General features: G+C 45.7%; 1 protein-coding gene across 1 annotated transcript in view; it reads right to left on the reverse strand.

Moving 5' to 3' along the window:
* Window positions 1-15,638, reverse strand: part of LOC119436302 (ubiquitin carboxyl-terminal hydrolase 20-like) — a 91,639-nt gene extending 76,001 nt beyond the window's left edge. Inside the window, 6 exon segments of the mRNA XM_049656845.1 lie at window positions 7,999-8,068; window positions 9,812-10,040; window positions 11,250-11,369; window positions 11,600-11,737; window positions 14,891-14,931; window positions 15,415-15,638. Of these exon segments, the coding sequence (XP_049512802.1) occupies window positions 7,999-8,068; window positions 9,812-10,040; window positions 11,250-11,369; window positions 11,600-11,680 (500 nt within the window). The 5' untranslated portion in view covers window positions 11,681-11,737; window positions 14,891-14,931; window positions 15,415-15,638.
* Between the last annotated feature and the right edge of the window lie 4,696 nt (window positions 15,639-20,334).

Here is a 20,334-nt window from a genome sequence, read left to right on the forward strand (position 1 = left end):
TCCAGTTTCAACGAAGAAAATAAACGCAACTCAGCAGATATAGCGAAGCATTTTTTCGAGAAAAACAAAAAATCCTTCCATCAAACATCCTTTTGTGCTTTTGCGTGAATCAACAAGACCAAAAAGCCGTCAATTCTTCACTCCCGCCAGCCTCCGCCAACAACGTTTTTCGTTTTGCCCAGCTCAGCTCCTTGCGAAAGCTTGCTTCACTATATCACACAGCAAGTGCTACCTAGTTGCAGCCTCCAAACCAAGCGAGCGCTTCCTTTTTTTCTTTTTTTCAATGCCAGCCAGGCCAACCGCCGGGTACATGAGCTGGTTTAACGCCCTCCAGAAAGGTTGGTGATTTCGTCACGTTTCTCGTCACAATGTGTAATCCCCCAGTTTGTTTGACAAGAAAGCTCCCCCCCAGTTATGATATTGGTGATGACATTGGCAGGGGATGTCCTGACCCCCCCCCCTTTAGATTTCGGCATCACCCCTCGCTGACAGAGTGATGGCCCTGTCGCAAAAATATGGTCACCAGCATTCTTCAAAAGTATTTTTTGCGAGTACCAGTTGTAGCAGCCATGTAGACGTAAACCTAGCACGCTCACAAGCTCGGCTGTTTTCCGTAAGGGTGTGGTGTCGCGAAGTTTCTGTAGTTATGTTTTCTCATGAACACTTGTACCTCCTGGAGCTGGCCGTGCCTTACTCGTTCCGTCGGCGGCATCTTGCGAATGAGGGAACGTCCCTTTGTCAAGCGCGCTTGACTACCCGAGTTCCCCCTCGAGGTGTCATCGGTTGCCTCTTACCGTTACCTGGAAAAGCCAGGGGTGCGGCGTAGCGCGTTCAAGCCGGAGAAAAAAAGTCGCAGTTTCGCCCGAAAGGCGAAGCATCCATTGCTATAGCAAATTTACTAGTACAGAGCTGTACGGAGTAAGAATAGTAGTTTCATCGGCTGCATAAACTTGGACACACTCACTAACTGAATTAACAAGCATGGCATCAGCGTGCACAAGCAAACATGAATAGATCACACTCGATGCCCGCAGTCAACCACTGTCAAAACGCTGGCGTGGGGAAACGCGGCAGCAGCAGCGACCGAAAGTATGTGCGGTCTATCCCTTCAACGGTAACTGAGCGGCGAAAGCACAGCGCATACTAAGGTAAGAGCTGTGTGCAGATCTCTTTCAAGATACGGTGCACGCGCCAGCCCTCAGCTGCGCAAAGTACGATTACGCAGTTGCTGGCAGAGTAGAACCCGCGCCCCCATCCCTCCCGCGCTGTCTTCCCGCTTTCCTCCTTTCACGTGGGAGATTGAGGCGCCAGTTCCCCTTGCGCTCGGTCACAAGATACGCATTTGGTGCGGCAGCTAAACGTGGGCTCCCCTCCCTCCCTCCCATCCCCCCACGGCCTTTCGCACAACGGAAGACGGCACGTTTGCTCTCCGCCATGCGTTCGCTCTCTGTGAAAACGCACGTCCCTAGCGCACTTTCGCTTGCCCATACCGCATACGGCGCGCGGCTACGATTTTATTGCCGTTGGACTTTATACAGAACCTCACGGTGACGACGACGGCATAAATTCGCTTGGAGTGTCCATATAATTGCTATCGCAATAAAAAGCTAACAAAGTGGAGAGGCGTCGACAGCATCAACGTGAATACAGACAGCGAAAGCGGTACCGTGCGAAAGCAGAGAATGCGTCGAAGGACCACGAGTCCGAGGATGAACGTCACCGTCTGCAGTCGCACACGCAGGAGAAACTTCAGGAGGAACGTCTTGCTGTGCCTCCTCCCGGCGGCAACATGCAACACATCAGCCCGGCCCTCCTCTCAGCCCACTACAAAACCTTCTAGTACACTGTAGCCGGACCAAGCTGTGACCACGACATCTTAGAGTTTTATGTTGTCTCCTGTCAGAGTGCCATAGTATGCAGTCTAATCTTGATCAACTTAAACAGTAAATAGATTTACTTAATATGTCACCCTGTCCTTCACAGTTCGTGTCTGCCCTTTAATGCCCCCGTAGCGAGTGCGCGGGAATTTGGTGCTACAATATCACAGAAAAGGATATCGACATTTTTAAGGCGAAAGCCTTAAATCTGCATGTTTCAAGGTCGCTGTGAGGTATAGAAAAATGAGTGAGCTTGTCTCGTGCTCGTGCCACTACTCGCGCGTTCGTCTTTTTTCCACAGCTGGCTCCATGCCCATCAGGCCAGCATTCCCATAGTGCCCCTCTCGCTCAACGGGTGTTGAGGGAAAGGGCAACGCCGGCGCTGGGGAGGAAGAGGGAAATACCAGCAGCAGCACAGTTGGGGCGTTGAGGACAAGCGCGGTGGCGGCGCTTGGGAGGAGAGAAATGTCAGCGGCGGCACCCGTAGAACGTTCTGGAAATGGCGGCAGCACGCTCGCAGCGCGCTGCGCCTTGTATACGTCGCTGCATGGGCTCAGAGCTTCATCCCACATTGCTATGGGTCCAACTAGGCTTTCGCCTTCACATTCTTCGAAACTTCTAAGCATCCCCCATAATCTTTTTTTTTCTCCTTAAGTCAGCAAAGGTAAATATTAGGCTTGTGCGAATATTCAATATTTTCGAATATTTGAACGAATAATGCACTATTCGATATTCGCTTCGTTTCGAATTTTTTTATTCGGAAATTTCGAAGTATTTGGCTTGAATGAATAGTCACACGCGACAAGGAGAGGGCGTTTTTGGAAGTTTCGGTTTTGGATTCAGTAATACTTTTCCCAATCCAAACCAAACCAGGAAAACAGAACTATACTCAGAACAAAGGCGTAGAAAAACGCATCTCGACGGCGTGGTGGTGTGGTCGATTGCGTTTAGTGGGCCGACTGTGTCTCCGTCACGGCGGCATTTGATCATTCCCAGTCGCCTTGGACCACTCCAGAGAGCACCATGGGGGACTTGCATGCGTCCGGCAATCCGATTTGGAACTTTTTTGTAAAGATTCCACCGGGAACCGAAGCTCGATGTCTTAAATGCAAGGCAGTCCTGAAGACCCCGACAAGTACGACAACAACCCTAGCAACGCATTTAAGGAGACACCCGGACTTGCACAAGGACTACCAAGAGAAGCGGGACACACGCAAAAGGCCATCCAAGCTCAAGGGGGCAAGCAAGGCAAGTGGTCAACAGCCATCCATAGCCGACAGTTTCAAGCCGAAAATGAAAGCGTCGGCCCCAAAAGCCTAACAGATGACAAAAATGATAGCTCGCTTCGTAGCTAGTGGTATGCACCCCTACAACATTGTCGAAGAACTGGGTTTCCTCGACATGATGCAGTTTGCTATGCCGGATTATGCCGTGCTGTCTCGGACCACGTTCTCGAGAGCCATTATTCCAGACCTCTACGCATCAAGCAAAGAGAAGGTGAAAAAGAAGCTCGGGGACATTTTTGCAAGGGGAGAGGAGTCACTTTCAATCACAATTGATGGTTGGACATCACGGGCAAATGACAGCTACGTTTGTGTAACTTGTCATGTCATGGACAGTGACTTCGTGCAACACGCGAATGCATTGGCTTGCACGGAGATGACAGACTCTCACACTGCAGCAAACCTGGAGCTATTTATCGCAGCTCTCATTGAGGAGTGGGAACTTCCAGCCCACGATACTGTGCCGATCTTCATCGTTACAGATAATGCAAGGAACTTTACTTCTGCAGTAGCGCGGTCGTCCTGGAATGGTGTGCAGTGTTTTGGACACACCCTTCAGTTGTGTGTCAGTGATGCCAAAAGAGAAGTGTCAGGGTTTTTGCAGCTCTGTGCTAAAGCCAGAGTGATTGTGGCTAGATACAAACAGAGTGCCAAGGCCCGAGGACGGCTTCAGGAAATTCAGAGAAACATGCAGCTGGACCCTCTCGAGGTTATACAAGACGTCCCGACACGATGGAACAGTGAGCATGCCATGAAGGCCAGGCTCGTGAAGCTCCGTACGGTCATCACTGTAGAACTTTCCGAATCTGACGCAGTTCCAAACTTGAACGCAAATGAGTGGAAGCTTATGAATGCAGCAGTGCAAGTCTTGAAGCCACTTGACCATGCCACAACTGAACTTGACTTGAACTGTCTGGGGACAGATATCCCACGCTGTCACAAGTCATTCCCCTGTTGCAGTGTGCTGAGGTGGTTCTAGCTGAACATGTTTCCCAAGGTAGTGAGGCAGCATTGCTTGCCTCAAGCCTTTTGCGTAGCATCAAGACGAGGTTCCCCGATATCAAGATGTCACGCCTTCCTGCATTGGCAATGATGGTCGATCCTAGATACAAAGATGTCTGTTATGCTGAACGCAAAGCAATGGGCGTTCACTCTACTCAACGGCAGCAGAAGAGACTGTGCCAGTTGATCAACATGGCACAGCAACAAGTGAGAACAGCACCTGCTCTGCAGACCCATCAGGGGACTCTGTGTGGAGTGCTTTTACACACTTCAGTTCGTGTGCACATCATCAGTCAAGCCGTACAATCTCGGATGAGGTTGCTGGGTACTTGAAGGCCCCCTTTCTTTCCCGGTCCGAAGACCCCCTTGTGTGGTGGAAAAGCAAGGGCAGCCACCTTTACCTAACCCTGGTTGCAGCTGCCCGTAGGTATCCTTCGATACCAGCCACCCAGACAAGAAGTGAAAGGCTTTTTTCCACTGCAGGAGCCGTTGTGAGCTGCAGAAGGGAGCACCTCAAACCCCAGCATGTGGAACAGCTAGTGTTTTTGCACGAAAATTTGTAGATTTTCGTAAATAATCAAGTTGCTTACTTTCCTTGAATAAATCCCAGACCTTAGCCCTCTGCCGTTTTTTTTTCTTTACTTGTTACTATTCGAAGTATTCGCTTCGAAATTATTCGAGAAGAATTACTATTCTCTGCAAACCAAAAATGCACTATTCGCACAAGCCTAGTAAATATGCGTACCAAAAAAAAAGTATAACTACGTTCTTTGATTTACGGATTTTCTTTTGCTTAAAGTAAGTCCCCGCGAATGTATATAAAACAACACCGCATATCCACGGAGTGAATGATGATGAGTGGGCAAAGCTCCGGAGGAAATCATCGGTAAACCATGAATCTTCCGTGTAATTCGCCCAGTCTCGCCGCACTAAATCGAACGATTGACTTCCACCAATGACGCGCCATATGTGACGTCATTCCTATTTTATAACAGCGCCCTTCATTATAATTGCACCATCTCCCGTTTAAGGGGACGCTAGCACAAACGTGTTTACACATGCCGGAACGTGCACCGCGTTTGCCGACGCCATCACATGACTGCTGAGAGAGTATAACCCCCGTATTCATAAACGCTCCTCGACTTGAACTTGACTTGCCACCGCCTTCAACGCGTTTCGAACGCGCTGCCCAAGGCGGTGGCAAGTCAAGTTCAAGTCGAGGAGCGTTTATGAATACGGGGGTAAGGTGGAGAGGCCACAGCGTCTTACACCAGCTTCTTACACGGGCCGTAACGCGCTAGCACAAACTCGTTAGAAACGCGCAGTCTAGTTGCTTAATGTTGGGTATTTATTTTCATCGTGGTGCGTGTGTCCATGTGCGCTTTGTGGCGTAGTGGCTAGCGCCGCGCGTTCGGAAGCGAGGGGTCCCTGGTTCGATTCCACGCTACGGACACAACTTTCGGAATTTTTTTTTTCAGAAAAGTAGACGTGGCTACCTACTATGACGACTACTACTACTACTACTACTACTACTACTACTACTACAGAGGAGGGACAGACCCACACCCTAAGGAGCTTCGCCCCTAAAAACCAGAAAGGCAAGTTACCGTTCTCCATTTTGAATTTACGTTTTCTCTCGTAGAAATGGGGAGGCCTCTGTGTCTTGTGCTAAACAGCTTCACACGTCATCCACCTTCACAGAGTGGAATGGCTCACGATTTTTTTTTGCTTCACACGAGTTCTAGCCAGATTTACACCAAGAACTTCATACCGTGTTGTTACGCAATCTACATGTGACATATAAATTGTATCGTGCATTTCTGCAAAAAATGAAACAACTACCGAGCGCGTGCCTCAAATGTGAGCCGAGCCTTCATCAACTAAATATAAACGAAGTGAGGTCCATTCATCACCTCTCGATGTTGCCCTGCGTCGATTGCCAGGGAGCAAACAGTGCAGAAATGCAGCAGTGATTTTTCGCTTATACGTTGTTTTATTCCTGTGTTGCATTCATTCTTCGTGATACACCGTAATACTGTTAAGCTGTGCACTTTTTATTGTTAAGAGTTGAGCGTTGTGTTCGACTTATTCAAAGGAGTAACTCTCCCCCCCAACTCCTACAACTCATCTGTTCTTCGGGAGTATGCAGCTTTCAGTTTCACAATTAATAAGGCGGTACCGCGACCAATGAAAAAGATCTCTTGCTGAAGTGCTCATATATAAATAATACGACTAACAACTAAACTAAGACCTACGCATAGGCAACTTTTATAACTGTAACGCTCATTGTAATCACAGTTACACATTGACAGCATCCAGTACAAGCACAGTACCATTCGTACGCTGTGCGTTTTGCATTATAACTTCGCACTGTTTTATTGTCGTACAATAACATAGGAGACTCAAAACCCACCCGATCTGTGTCTGAGTGGGTGTTCTCACGAAGCGGGCGAAGCCTCGAGCCGCAGCTGCGCAGCGAGAGAACGTGACGTCAGCGGCCAACGCCAGCGCGCGGTCCTAGGACGGTGTCGAGTGGTAAGCAAAACTTAAACAGGAGCAGATGCATGCCTTCTGTAAAAGTACGACGTCCCGTGGGAAACAAAACATGAAGCAAAAGACGCTGGCTCGCGCTCTCGGCTACTACGCCACATCGTTCTTCATGTAGGTGGCATCGTGAGTCTTCATACGCAGTGATTCACATGTCGTAAACAACCAGTGGAGTGGTTGGCACGTTAAAGCGGAAGCGTTAGTCCTCCAAAGCAAACGAAGGTGTCTCAGCCGAACACAAAGAAGCTTCTTATGGAAATCAAGGTGTCTCAACAGAATATCAAAGACGGACCACCCGTGCTTACTCACCTATAACGAATCTGCAACAGATAATCCCAAATTTTATTATCAGAAACAGTCAGACTTAGATATATTATCAGGCACAGCCACCAAGCACATGGCTGTGCTGGGCAACGTCCTTTTCGTTATAAGTTCGGAGAAACCGATACCTGGCTTCGCTACAGGAGTTGCACTAACCATATAAAGGCCGATTCACACTATGCCAATACGAGAACGATTTTGGTCTGCTGACTGATGATGCAAGCAGTTTACAGGACGAAAAACGCTGTGGCCAACGGTTTAAAGGAAGGAAAACACTGTCGCCAACCGTCGGCAGACCAAAATCGGTGCCGTGTCGGCCTAGTGTGAACCAGCCTTAAGAGGCGGGTTTATGGTGAACAGAAACGGTAAATTTCAGTAAAAAAAAAAAACACTACTATTATCATCATCGACAGAAGCTGACCCCCCCCCCCCCCCCCCCTCAGAAAAAAACCTGGATCCGCCCCTGGACATTGGTGCACCTCAGCCAGTGACCTCTGGAGCAGCTGTCAACACATTACGTATGTAACCGAATTCCGAGCCAGGCGTTAGCGCTCAGCTGGACAGCGTTAAGGCCGCTGTTTTAAAACGTGCGCTCGCGAAACGCGTGCAGGGGACCCTTGACCACTTTTTTTCAGAGGGTGTAAATAAAATTTTCTACTTGGTCTACTTGATGCTTGATTTTTTTAGAGTCCAGATATAGCGAAAAAGCGGTTGTAGCAAAGCAATTTTTGATTCCCGCCGACTTCATTATAACCGGGCTACACTGTATGATTTCACTGATAACTTCACTTGGGGCATATTTGCACCTCATCTATGAGATGACAACCTCGCCTATGAGAAGGGCCAGTTACATGCCTCGATTCCCCCCAGCTAGCTGGATGCAGTTTGCGTTATTACAAGCCCCTACAGAGTTCACTTAAACTGTGCATCAGTGGGTCATGACTTGAGTGTCTCTTTCTGAGACTCACCAGTTTGAAAGAGCTTGCAGCGCTGCATTCATATAACAGGTATTGCCCAGGTTCTGCAGGCCAGTAAGTCCTACAGAAAAGAACACTTTTCAGTGACTTAATGCATTCAAGAATACCCAAAGCACTGAGACTTCACTCTAAAAAATGATACAGTTAAACTTGGATATAATGAAATTGAAAAATTCCCGAAAAACTTCGTTATAAAGAGGATTTCGTTATATGCAGGTTCAGCACGAAAATTCGAAAAAGAAACGCTTACCGTATTTAGTCGATTCTTACCGCTTACCGATGGCGTCGTAGCATCGTATAAGGCCCGTTTATAGTCTGACAATGGGCCTCTTCGATTATCCATCTCTGACAGTGCTGGACTGTCCAAGAAGCTGCACACACATTGCTCATTGGCTGAAAGCACTGCTTCGGGCAGTCCAGGACTGTCAGGGACGGATAATGGAAGAGGCCCGTTATCGGCGCGCGGGCCAGCATCGTTTGTGGCCAGTCACGCTACGCCGGTTGCACTGCGCCAGCCGAAACGCCATCTCCTCTATACTCTGACGTGCGCGCCGTCAGCTGTTATCTTCAGAGCATGAGCAGAACAATCCCAAGCCCGCACGCCGCTTTGAACGGCTGTCTGCGACCATTGGCGAAGCGGCGTGGGCGCCTTTATTTGTTCGCGCGAAATGGCATTGTGGGTCGGTGCAGTTGGTGCGACCAACACGCGAGTGGGTCAGGAGCCAATTCGGTGCCGGGCCCGTCGGGGCGCGTCGGAAGCCACTGGTGCGCTCGACTATAGAGGGGGTCGTTTTCGCAAACGTGATGTAGAGCGTGCGCTCTCGTCATGTTGGACTATATACGGCCCTATAGTGTCACCTAGTGTTAGGTTAGTGAAGTGAAGCGCAGAGACTTGCGCAGTAAACAAAGAGTGGCGCTACCAGCGTGTTGAAAAAAAAAAATTTCTTTTTTTTTTCTTCGGCAACACCAACTGGAAAAGAGTGCCGGCTTGGCGGGCTAGGCCAGCTGCAGCAAGCGGCGGGATCAGGTTTGAATGAAGGGAGGGGGAAAGGTCACGCCCGTGGCGGCAAGATCGCCGGGTCGAGGAATGCAGGCGTGCCTCGCGCACGCTCGCATGCACGCACACGTGCGCTCGCTCTCGCCTCGCAGTCGCCATGAATTCGAGCGCACCAAGCCTGACAGCCTGGCAGTCGCAGGCAATGTAGCCTGCATACTTTTGACAGTGTATGCACTGCCTGCGCACTGCCTGCAACTACATCTTAACCGCTTGATCCATGACCAGGCTAGACTGCCCAAATGTGGACCTACTCTTGTGCCAGGCAGTGGAAGAACAAGGCTTGACAGTTGCCCATTGTATGCCCTGTCGTGCCCTGCTGTGTGAATGTGCATACATGCATTTATCAGATCGAATTTTTGCCTACAGGCACATCCACCATGTCAATCTGCTTCTATAATGTATGACATTTTCTTCACCAAGCCTGTACAACATACACACAACTAGAACAACCAAAGCAAAATGTGAAAGTTAATCTGATGAACAGTTTTGATGATGTGCTTAAAAATTCGATTGCTTTAGAGTATTCTGGCTGCTATAAAAGTAGTGAAAGAGTGCTCTAAAGCTGTATTACAAGAGTAAGCAGATATAGTAGCAATAATCAGGCCTAATTATAACCATTGGTGCTTGCTTATGCTTGCCCTAAAGCTTAGTCGCTATCTCGGAGAACTCTTGTAGCACTGCCAGAGAACTCTGAAATGACCAGTACAATATGCCTTAAGTATGCGACACAAGGACACTGAGGCTGACCTCTGGGTTTGAGGCTGTTTTCCCTGTCTGCTTCGTCATCCGAGTCGGCAGTGGTACAGGCAGTAGCAGCAGCTGCTCGGCGTGTGTGGCCGGCTGGCTGATTGCTAATGCGAGGTGATGCTCCCAGCAGTGGAGGTCGATTGTTCTCCAGGAAGACTTCACTTTCGCAGAGATAGCACCAAACCCGCAGTGTACTCAAGTTCAGTGTCACTGAGTGCTCACAGCAGCCCTGTTGAAGTCAAAGGTGAACATCCTTACTTCTTATTTGACACACCCTCACCTAGTGAAGCCAGAGCAATTGTTCTGGAAATAAAGCCACAATATACATGCAGATGTTGTGCAATAGATTAAATTTATTGCGGTCAGCCCTACAGCTGGCAGCAGATGTGAAGCTTACATGCTCAGAAGGTCAGGCTTAGACCTGTGTGCACATAAAGGTGTTTAAGGTTTAATTGGTAATTAACTAATGGCCACAATCCAAATCTTTCAGCTTCACTGATGGTTGAACATGAGCATAAGGAGAGTGGTCAGAAAAAGCTTAGAATGGTGCACTCCATTAACACATACGCAAGTGTTTCTCTGTGATATATTGCTTTGTTTGCACTATAATTTGGCACACAGATTGCCACTGAGATCATTTCTTGCCGAAATTATCTTTTAGTGACAGGGCTAGATGTGCTAGCATTGAGCGGATGTTGAAACACTAAATTAGATAAAGCCTCGATTCTGTGCCTTTGGCATATGTCAATAGAATAAGGAAAAGAAAAAAGCCGACTAATATGCACATGCTGCTTTCATATCAGAAGTGGCACTAAACTGTTGGCTGTCCTGGCATATTACATACAGACTTATCAAGGGTGCGATCTTGTACGCGTTCCAAAATGGAACGAAGGCGGTCCGTTCCATCGAGCCGCACACGATTGGTCAATTTGAACCGTGAGCCCCACACGATTGGTCAATTTGAACTGTGACGATCAAATTGACCAATCGTGTGCGGCTCGATGGAACGGACCGCCTCCGTTCCATTTTGGAATGCGTACAAGATCGCACCCCAAGTCTACCTGCATTTGGCCATGCTGTACCACAGCACAGCACGTACGAACTGCACAGGGCCATTCATTAAAAAAGAGTGCAATGCCATGCAGACAATATATGGCACTTTTTGATTGCACAAAATGTGGTGAAGGTTTTGTGCAGGCATTATCAGACCTTTTTGAATGTATCGGGACTGCACTGCTCTTGCTGTTTCAGCTAATGCAAGTGAATTCAATTTGCCACTATTAACACAGCAGCTGCAGCTGCAATTAGAAATATGACATTACAATAGTGGTATCAGCGGTCAACTTTAAGCTTGTGCTAGTAAAGCATGCTTGGCCTACAGACAGATGCAAAGACTTCAACACATATTCTAAATAGCACTACATATGAAAAAGCCCACCTGGAAATGTTGAGTGCTGTGGTCCTTAAATGCCTCGCCACAACCCACATATAAGCAGTCACGGTACAGGCAGGCCCACAGACTGGGCCCACTGGCTCCACATGATTCACAGCGCCATTGCTGCACATCCAAAGATAAAGAATGGAAGTTACAAACTTCTGAAGTAGTGCTTTCCTTTCCATGCACTACACAGGCAAATGTTGAAATGACACATGCCAGCTTGCTACTATGGTGATTCAGCCGCTTGTTTTAAGAACTAGAACTGGGAGAGGCTTTCAGTTAGCACACAGCATTAGCTAGCACTCAGTAGCAGACCAGTTCTGCCCAGCAACCAAGAACTCGACACTTACCTCCTGCTTGCGCGCAATATCCTCCTTGGTAAAGTCCCCAACAGTGGTGACATGTGGACACGCACTGAGTGGGGCTGCCATGATGTCTCTCCAGTGGCCTCAAGGTCTGCACCTCATGTCCAGCTGCATCACTGCAAACTAGAAAAAAGAAGACAATGCTTTTTCAAGGCCCTTTACGTACCGACCAGGAAAAACATGCCAGAGGTTCCAGAATATTATGTGCATGTTAACAAATATTTGTGAGCATAATTTTGAATGCATAAACAAGAAATGCTTGTTGAGTATGCCCAGACAAATGAACATTTTGACAAATATGAACTCGTATGCAAAGAAAGCACATCGTGCATTTTGAAATTAAGCAAACAATACGCAAAATTTTTATGCAATATGAACACTAGTTGAATGTCAAGCTTAACCCGTGAATGGCACGTGGAGGAACCAAGTAAAGTAATTGTTAAAGTTTTCTCTCAAGAAAAAGACAAGAATTTGAGACTCAAGCATTCCACAAGTGCTTCATTGAAATGTGCTACAATCCTAAGGGAAAAAAAAAAAAAAAAAAAAACACCTATTGCACAGATACAAGTTACATATTTCATGCACTTGTAGTTGCATACTGTGCCACCAATCTCCCTTTCCTTCAACTGTTTACAAATTTTGTTCACAGTGCAAAAAAGTAGTCCCTCAGGTAAAAACATTCTGGAAATTGCATTATTAGGTGCTTCAGTAACACTTAAGAGTTTCGAGTTACAAAACTCTGCATAAATGTAACATTTAAGAAAGTGTGCGAGTTAACAAGAACAGTAGAGTTACTGCCATTCACATATTTTCAACGTAGCTGATGCTATTACGCTTGCTACTGAGTAAAGAGCAAGCCAAGGAAATGAAAGGGTAGTGCCAAAACGCTTGCAGAAGGGATTCATGGCTCGTAAAGCTGATTAGTTCAGTTTAATTAGGCTAGTAAATTTGCAGTTATTAACATGGATGAAGTAGTGAATATCAGCTGACTTCTTCCAGTAGTTAAACTGCAACCACTTCATTGTACACAAATGTAGAATGTTAAAAGAAACAAAAATTTTAAGTCTTGTGTGCAGCAGCACATGGTCCAATTGTAGCATGTCTAAGGCAGATGAAGTGACATTTAGACAGAGGCAAGCAGGAAATTTGACAGATGTGGAAGGGGACAACCCAATCGTGTGTTCAGTCAAGCATCAGACTAAGGCATCCACTTTCCATGTCCTCACATATTGCCTTTACTGTAGCATGTGTGGATTATGCAATTATATGGAAATATGGCCTTTACTTGGTAGGTACAGCCATTACACAAATAAAATGCAGCTATGAGGTTGCTCGCTCGTTAAATCTACAAGACATGTCAGAGTTCTGCTGTTTAAATCATTCAGTACTGTGACACTGTGACAAAGAAAAATTGTGTGAACTAGGCCAGTGCAACTTTGGTGTGCCTGTTTGTTTATGATTTTACAACAAATAACTGGCTTAGTGCTTCCATGAAATTTTATATAAATAAAGTTTATATAAATGTATACGACCACTACTGATGACTGCACGACATTACAACATTATATATTTCGCACGAGTACTGTACTTCAGCATTTGGTCAATTTCTCATTCGTAGATTTTATAGCAGCAACACAATATATGTAACGGACAGAACAATTGTCTGGCCACTGTGAATTATGAAAAAGAAGTAAAAATTCGCCCTACCGTTTGCTCATATTGCCACTTAGCGTCTATATATATATTTGCGAGTGAATGAAGCAATATTACATGTGCACTTCTGTATGGAAACAAATATCACTACGGACAGGTAAAAAAATATTACTAGTATGCACATATAGCGCCTATAAAAATTATTCTTAAGCTTTAAGTAGCAACGACATCAGCGTAATTAATAGGTTAAATATATATTAATAGGTTTAAAAATTTAATAGGTTAAAATTGGTTGATGTCATTAAATATTTCCAAAACTAAACTCTTGTCTTTCACCAATAGGCCACGAATTCCAACCACCTACTCCCTTGATAACAACGCTGTGGAACTCGCCACAACTTACAAGTACCTTGGCATCAATCTTCAGCCAAACTTATCATGGAATAATCATATTAATCTTACCCTTGCCTCTTCTAACCGTACTCTCGGACTTATTAAACATAACTTAAAAGAAGCCCCAATTCATATTAAAAAACTAGCGTACACAAGACTAATCCGTCCTAAATTAGAATACGCGTATGCCATTTGGGATCCCAAACAAACTTATATCATCAGTAACATCGAAGCCTTGGAAAACCGTGCTGCGCGATTCATTTTTTCAGATTATTCACTTTACACCAGTGTCACCTCGTTAAAGAATAAAGCTGAGTTGGACACCTTAGCACTTCGCCGTAACATTTCTCGCCTATCACTTTTCCATAAGCTTTATCACCATCCATCACTTCATGATGATTTCTTTCAGTCACCACCAGTTATCTTTCCACGTCGTGACCATCCATACAAAGTCAAACGCATTAACTGCCAGTAATCCCATTATGCATATTCATTCTTACCACGCACAATAACTGAGTGGAACGCCTTACCATCAGACATTGCCACGGAACCTGACTTGACAAAGTTTCAAGATTTAATTCGCTCACGACTTGTCAACTAATCTTATTATTATCTTGGGACTTTTACAGTGTTTTCGATGTTTGTTGCTGTTTTGCTTTTCATTGCAGTTGCCTTATGTTCTCCTAATATGTACTAATGTTTTCTCTGAAATAATTGTGACTTATTTTGTATATTACCTATGTTTCACTCTATTATTACTTTTGTTATATTGTTTTGTTTTTAATATGATGTATAATCTATGACCAGTGCCTGTGCGCCTGTGACACCCCCCCCCCCCCCCCATGTAATACCCTCATAATGAGGGCCCCCTTTGGGGTTATTTTGAATAAATAAATAAATTGAATAAATAAAATATTAACTTCTCCGCGTGTTCATGGGGGCACTCGTTAGCCTTCAATGGCAATGGGAGAAACTAGCCGCAACAATCAATCAATGACAAACAATCTGACGGTTGCAATCACACTTCATTTCTTTTCTGTTGTTGATACACGACCGCGGCGCATGACGGACAGACAGTAGACGTTCAGCGTCAGCTCAGTGAAGGCCTCCTGTCGTTCGAACACCGTTACTACCCAAGGACGCGGCGCGCTAATCATTGAGGAAGAGCAGGAGAAATGGTCAAATTTTGACGCAAATGAAAAAAGAAAAAAATGAACCGTCCATGCATACCTTTTTTTCTTCTTTCTTTTAGCGCAGGCTCCGTGGGCTTTCTGGAACGATATTTAACCAGGTAGACGCGCTGCAAAACAAGGAAAGGAAAGCCGACCACTGCACATAATTCCTTCGACGCAGGAAATATTTACAACCTACGTCTCGTCATACCAGCAGCAAATAATGCAGTTCTCTTTCTCTCTCTTTACCAATGCAACGGGTCAAGACAAATTCGAACATCGAGAGAGGTTAAGAGCAGACACGGGCTCGTGCCCTTTAGAGAGAGATCCGCACTTTCGCTTAAAGAAAAAGAAATGCCGGTGCAACTAGAACCACACACGTGCGACTGCTGCACAAATATCTTAGCAACGTCGGAATAGCGCCGCACTAGTTTCTCGGGACGAATTCTTGGGGTTGCTACGATATTCCTCGACACCGTTTTCAGGGCCTGAATGGTCGCTGTTCCATTCCAGTCAGCGAAGCCATGGGCGCCGCCGTTGCTTCGTTCGATAACAGCGCTACGGCACATCAATTGTTCTTACCTCAGTTTAGATGAAGCTAGTCACACTGTAAAAGCCATTTGCAGTGAATAAAAAGAACGCAACGAGCCCTTTAACACGAAGGAAAACTTTGGACTCCCTAAGCAGCCAGTTTCTAGTGCTGAGTAGCCTAGTGTATCCTCCTTGTATTTGCCGTCGAAACTAAAAGGCAAAGCCGCACTTCCTCAAGCTATCCGATGCAAGCCAAACTACGAAGCAAAGCCAATGATGTTTCCAGAAAACTAAAGATGGAGTTTGTCGGCTATGACGTTAATTTTGTTGCCTGCAATACGCAAAATTATGGCCTTTATCTGATTTTGTTACTCTGAGAAAGACGTCGCTGGGGAATGCGATGCGGACAGTGGTATATTTATTTTTAAACAATAATAATTTAGGCGCCGCCTCATAATACTCTCCAAGGTTTCTTGTCTGTATAAAAACAGCTGCTTTGTTTTTCATTTTGCGTACATGACAGAGTATTTTTTCCACCCCGACAACAGCTTCCCAGAGTAATAAATGCTGATCTCGAAGGCTATGCTTTTGTCGCACTGTAGGTGGCCGAAAGGACCGCTGACGTCTGATCGCCGTTTACGGACACCACCTGCTGCTTCTAAAATTTTATTTTCATTATGCAAAAGCCCAAAACTACTGTAATTTCACCATGGCTCAACTCTTTTTTTATGCCTGACATTTCGTCATAGTGGTTAAGTTCGATGTCCTTGCTTCCGGCGCTCGCTGTACCCTGATAACATAGAGTTAATATATTAAATCTAGGCCTGATAAGGCTGATACGAACGGGTGTTTATCTATCCACGCCTTTTAAACCTTACATTCAATTCAGCAGAATTGGCTCAGCTTTTCCAATGCATTTAACCTCGCGTGCGGAGAGTTCCACTTGCCTGAGGACGAGCCGATATCAAAGTACGTCAAAAGCATGGCCTTCAAAATTAAAGGCAGCAAGCGGCGGAAAATTGCAATCTCGGAGGCTGTAAAAAAAACCTGATGCGCCTCTGGAACTTTGTTATGTCCCAATGTTGCGAAGTTGGACAGCGTTTAATAAAAATACACTAGAACCTCGTTAAAAGGAAGCACAAGGGACCGGATAATCATGTTCCGATAAACAGGAATAGACATTGAGCCTATTCGCCAGAAATTAAGTGACGATATTTTTTTGCCAAGTCGCATTGAAATTAAAAAAAAAAGAAAAAAAAAATTGCCAAGCGCGTACACTCTAAAAACAGTTGCACCCTTTGGGGTGGATTTTTGCCACACAACGATAATCGTCATCTGTCTTGCTTGCGTTTCCTGTCTTGAAAACTCTGCACTTGCTACTTTCTTGTCGAGAACGCTGTGTCACGCTGATAACGCTCTTGTCGTTCGTGACCGAGAAGTGCCGGGCGCACAGCGTTAAAGAAAGGAAAGCCACGCAAGTCAGATGACGATTATTGTTTTGTGGCAAAAATACGCCCCAAAGGGTGCAACTGTTCTTACAGTGTAGCTGCACGCACACTGCTTGCATGCGACCTGGTCAATCTGTGCTTCGACCATCATCGCGCTGTCACTACCGCCGTGGTCACTACAGATAGACGTACGGTTAATACATGCACCCAATCTGCATCCTCTGTCAACTTGAACAAAAACGTTGACTTGAACAGAGGTGTGCCCTGCTCCGATGGCCGAATAATAGCAGGAATTTTTTTCGCTAGTCATTTTCGGGCACTTCCCTTGCTTCATTGACGATAACATCAAGTGCGGAAATTGGCGCTGTTTGCAGCTGCTTGATTCTGAGCGACAAAAATTCGTAACAACAGTCAAAGAAGTCGCCCGCGACTGCGTCACATGCCTCGCGTCCAGCACGAATCACTTTATTCACATAAAACGTGTTGCTAAAATAATAATAATAATAATAATAATAATAATAATAATAATAATAATAATAATAATAATAATAATAATAAGAAGAAGAAGAAGAAGAAGAAGAATAAAATGTTTTCTTGTGAAAAAAAAAAAAAACCCTTAGAGGTTGACTCTATAGTTACGTTTATAGGGAGCCGCAAACATCTTGGTTTGCAACTTCCTAAAGTTTTTTTTTTCTTTTTTTTTAGGTTGTTCAAATACAAAACCAACCAATTGCGAACCTGCTGTTCCGTTTAACCAGCAGTTTCATTTAAGCGATTTCCGTTTGCCGAGATTCTCCTCCTGGCTTCTGTCTTTTTGGGATCGCAGACATATATCTTTCATTTATTTAATTCAAAATTAGCAATTATGCATTACTGAATGCCCTCGCGATCGTGAAATCAGCCAATAGCGATGGTGTGTCCAGCTGCTTTTAATGACGCTTCATGACGATACTGCGGAAACGAGAGCAAGCGATTTTTCACTGTGCTTGACAGGAGATAGTAAATTACCTGCTGCATGCGTAGTGCAGTACTACTTGGCTCACATGTCCACAGCAGCCTCTACGACAGATCGGCAACGTTTTTTTTTTTTTCTTTTTTTTTATAACGTTTCGGGTTCTGCAGTTTCACTAAATAGGTTCGATTGGTGGACATTTAAAATTTTACTATGAGATTTAAAATGCAGAAATGAAAAATTCACAGTCACTTTAGCGTATGCCAAAGAGGGTGAAGGCGGAAGCCTGCGCGCTCAATAGAAATTCATTGAATTACTTGACATTCTCTTTCGGATGCGTTGTTATACTCAATTGTTTTCTCCCACCAAAGGTCGTGGGTTCGAGTACCTTAATTGACTCTACCTTAATTAATTGTCTTAATGAACTCCGCCCTAATTAGCACCAAATGTCGTGATTTCGACTCCCACCAAATGTCGTGGGTTCGAGTGCCTTAAGTAACTATATATTAATTGACTGCATTAATTAACTTCGCCTTAACACCAAAGGTCATGGGTACGACTCCCACATCAAGGGTTCGACTCCCACCGAAGGTCGTGGGTCCGAGTGCCTGAATGAACTCTGTCTTACTTTGCCTTTTTTTGGCAGGATGAGCTGCAGCGGAGCCAGCTGTATGTGGAAAAAGACGACGACGAACGCGAGAGCAGTGGCACGAGCGCGAGGGTGGGAACACTGGCACGATGAGCGGCGTCGGAGCCAGCTGTGGAAGAAGACGACGACGAACGCGCGAGCAGTGGCCCGAGCGCGTCTCTGCGCGAGGCGAACTCACATGACTGTACCGCACGCCGCGTTTTTCAAGGCAACCGTTTGATTGGGCATTTAAGGTTTCGCCTTATTAATAAGATAGATCGACTGCAGAAAATCAAATTGCTTCAAAATTAAATATGTCCGTCACGTAAGGCAATGAATGGCTCATACCCCCTTAAGCAATGGCTCATACCCCCGTAAACACGGCTTCCCCATTACGCGACAGAAGAAAAGTGAAATTCTACGCTAGAATGATGAGCGGCAACGTAGCCCGCTGTGGAAGAAGACGACGACGCTCGAGCCTTTGCATAGTTTCTGCGTACAGGCGGCGGACGGACGAATCGGCTAGCCATGCATATACAGCTTTGCTGTAAAATCAGTCGAACGTAGGAGCGGCTGGGCTCAATCACGTGAGCCTGAACACTCTGCTTTCTTATCGCATTGGTTTTTGGACAAATCAGTACTGCGAAGAGCCTTCAGGTAGACAAAGGTCACGTAAAGGTCATCGCCGCGTTGACATGCGACTTCGTGCGTCGTGGAGAATTTTGCTATCCTTTCAGGAGCGCCGAGAAGTAGAAAATTTTCAAGGATAATGTAGAACAATTAAGTGCCTTTGCGTGCTAGGAAAATCCTATTGCTTGTGTTCTTTCGAACCGTACGTGCTGCATTCGGAATCTCACAATCTTAGGGTAAACTCCCAATTTGAGCTATCATCGTCCATTGTTGCGTAAAAGTATAACAGTAAAGCAAAAGCCCACTACACACCACTGGAAAGTTCACTGTTTAGTCCTCACTCACATGGATCCTAGACAAACGTGAGATATTTCGGTAAATGATTTACACCATTCTAGCGTATATTATAGTATTCCAAGAACGCTTACGTTACATAAAGTTTACTCATAGCTTTAGCGACAATTTTAGCGACATTGCAGAAGAGTTTAGCGACTTTTTCGGCTCCCTTAAGGACACGCTTCAGAAAAATATGGCAACACTGGTGCCACCGCAAAGCCATTTTTTCTTGCACAACATGGAGGACGCACACAAAGTTAGGGGTCGCATACCGCGGGGAGTGAAGGCAAGCAAGGCGTGGGGCTTTGGGTATACCCCAAAGACGGTTGGTGCGATATTTCTTAAACTCCCTGCTGCGCGATCGGAGCAATCGGCCTTTTGCCGAAGTGAGTCATCAGCTCAGAAAGCCAAACGAGCGCTTCTGCAGTAGTACGTACCTGAAGGCAGCAGACTTGAGCGCCCGTCTGTAGACACACTGCGCCTTGTCTAGTGGACGGGATTGATCTGAATTCTTGTCTTCTCTCTTTCCCGCATCCCTCTCCCAACGTATGGGGTAGCCAACCGGACACAGTTTAGTTAACATTCCTCCCTTTCTCTCTCCTCTCTCTCTCTCTCTCTCTCCGTCGTTTGGGAGTGAGGGTGCTTCCGGCTCCCATGGATACGCATGGGTATCCCATGATGCGTGGAATGGCTATAAAGTGGCAAAATATATACGGAGTGGTTTCGAGCTGTTGCTTGGCGTGCTCATGGTAGTACGTGTTAGGAAACTATTCATTAGCCATACAGTTTTCAATGCGAAACATTCTTTGACTCATCCGAGACACTGTACGGTTGGTAGGTAGGTTTCTGTCTCGTATTCTTTCGGGTCATGCACTTAAATAAAAAAAGAATACGGTTGGATCGAACTTCGGCCTCCCAGCACAACCCGATGCTCCTGCTCTAACCATTGGGCCACGATCTTTTCTTTTTCTTTTTGC

This window comes from Dermacentor silvarum, chromosome 1, assembly GCF_013339745.2.
Source record: "Dermacentor silvarum isolate Dsil-2018 chromosome 1, BIME_Dsil_1.4, whole genome shotgun sequence".
Lineage (NCBI taxonomy): Eukaryota > Metazoa > Arthropoda > Arachnida > Ixodida > Ixodidae > Dermacentor > Dermacentor silvarum.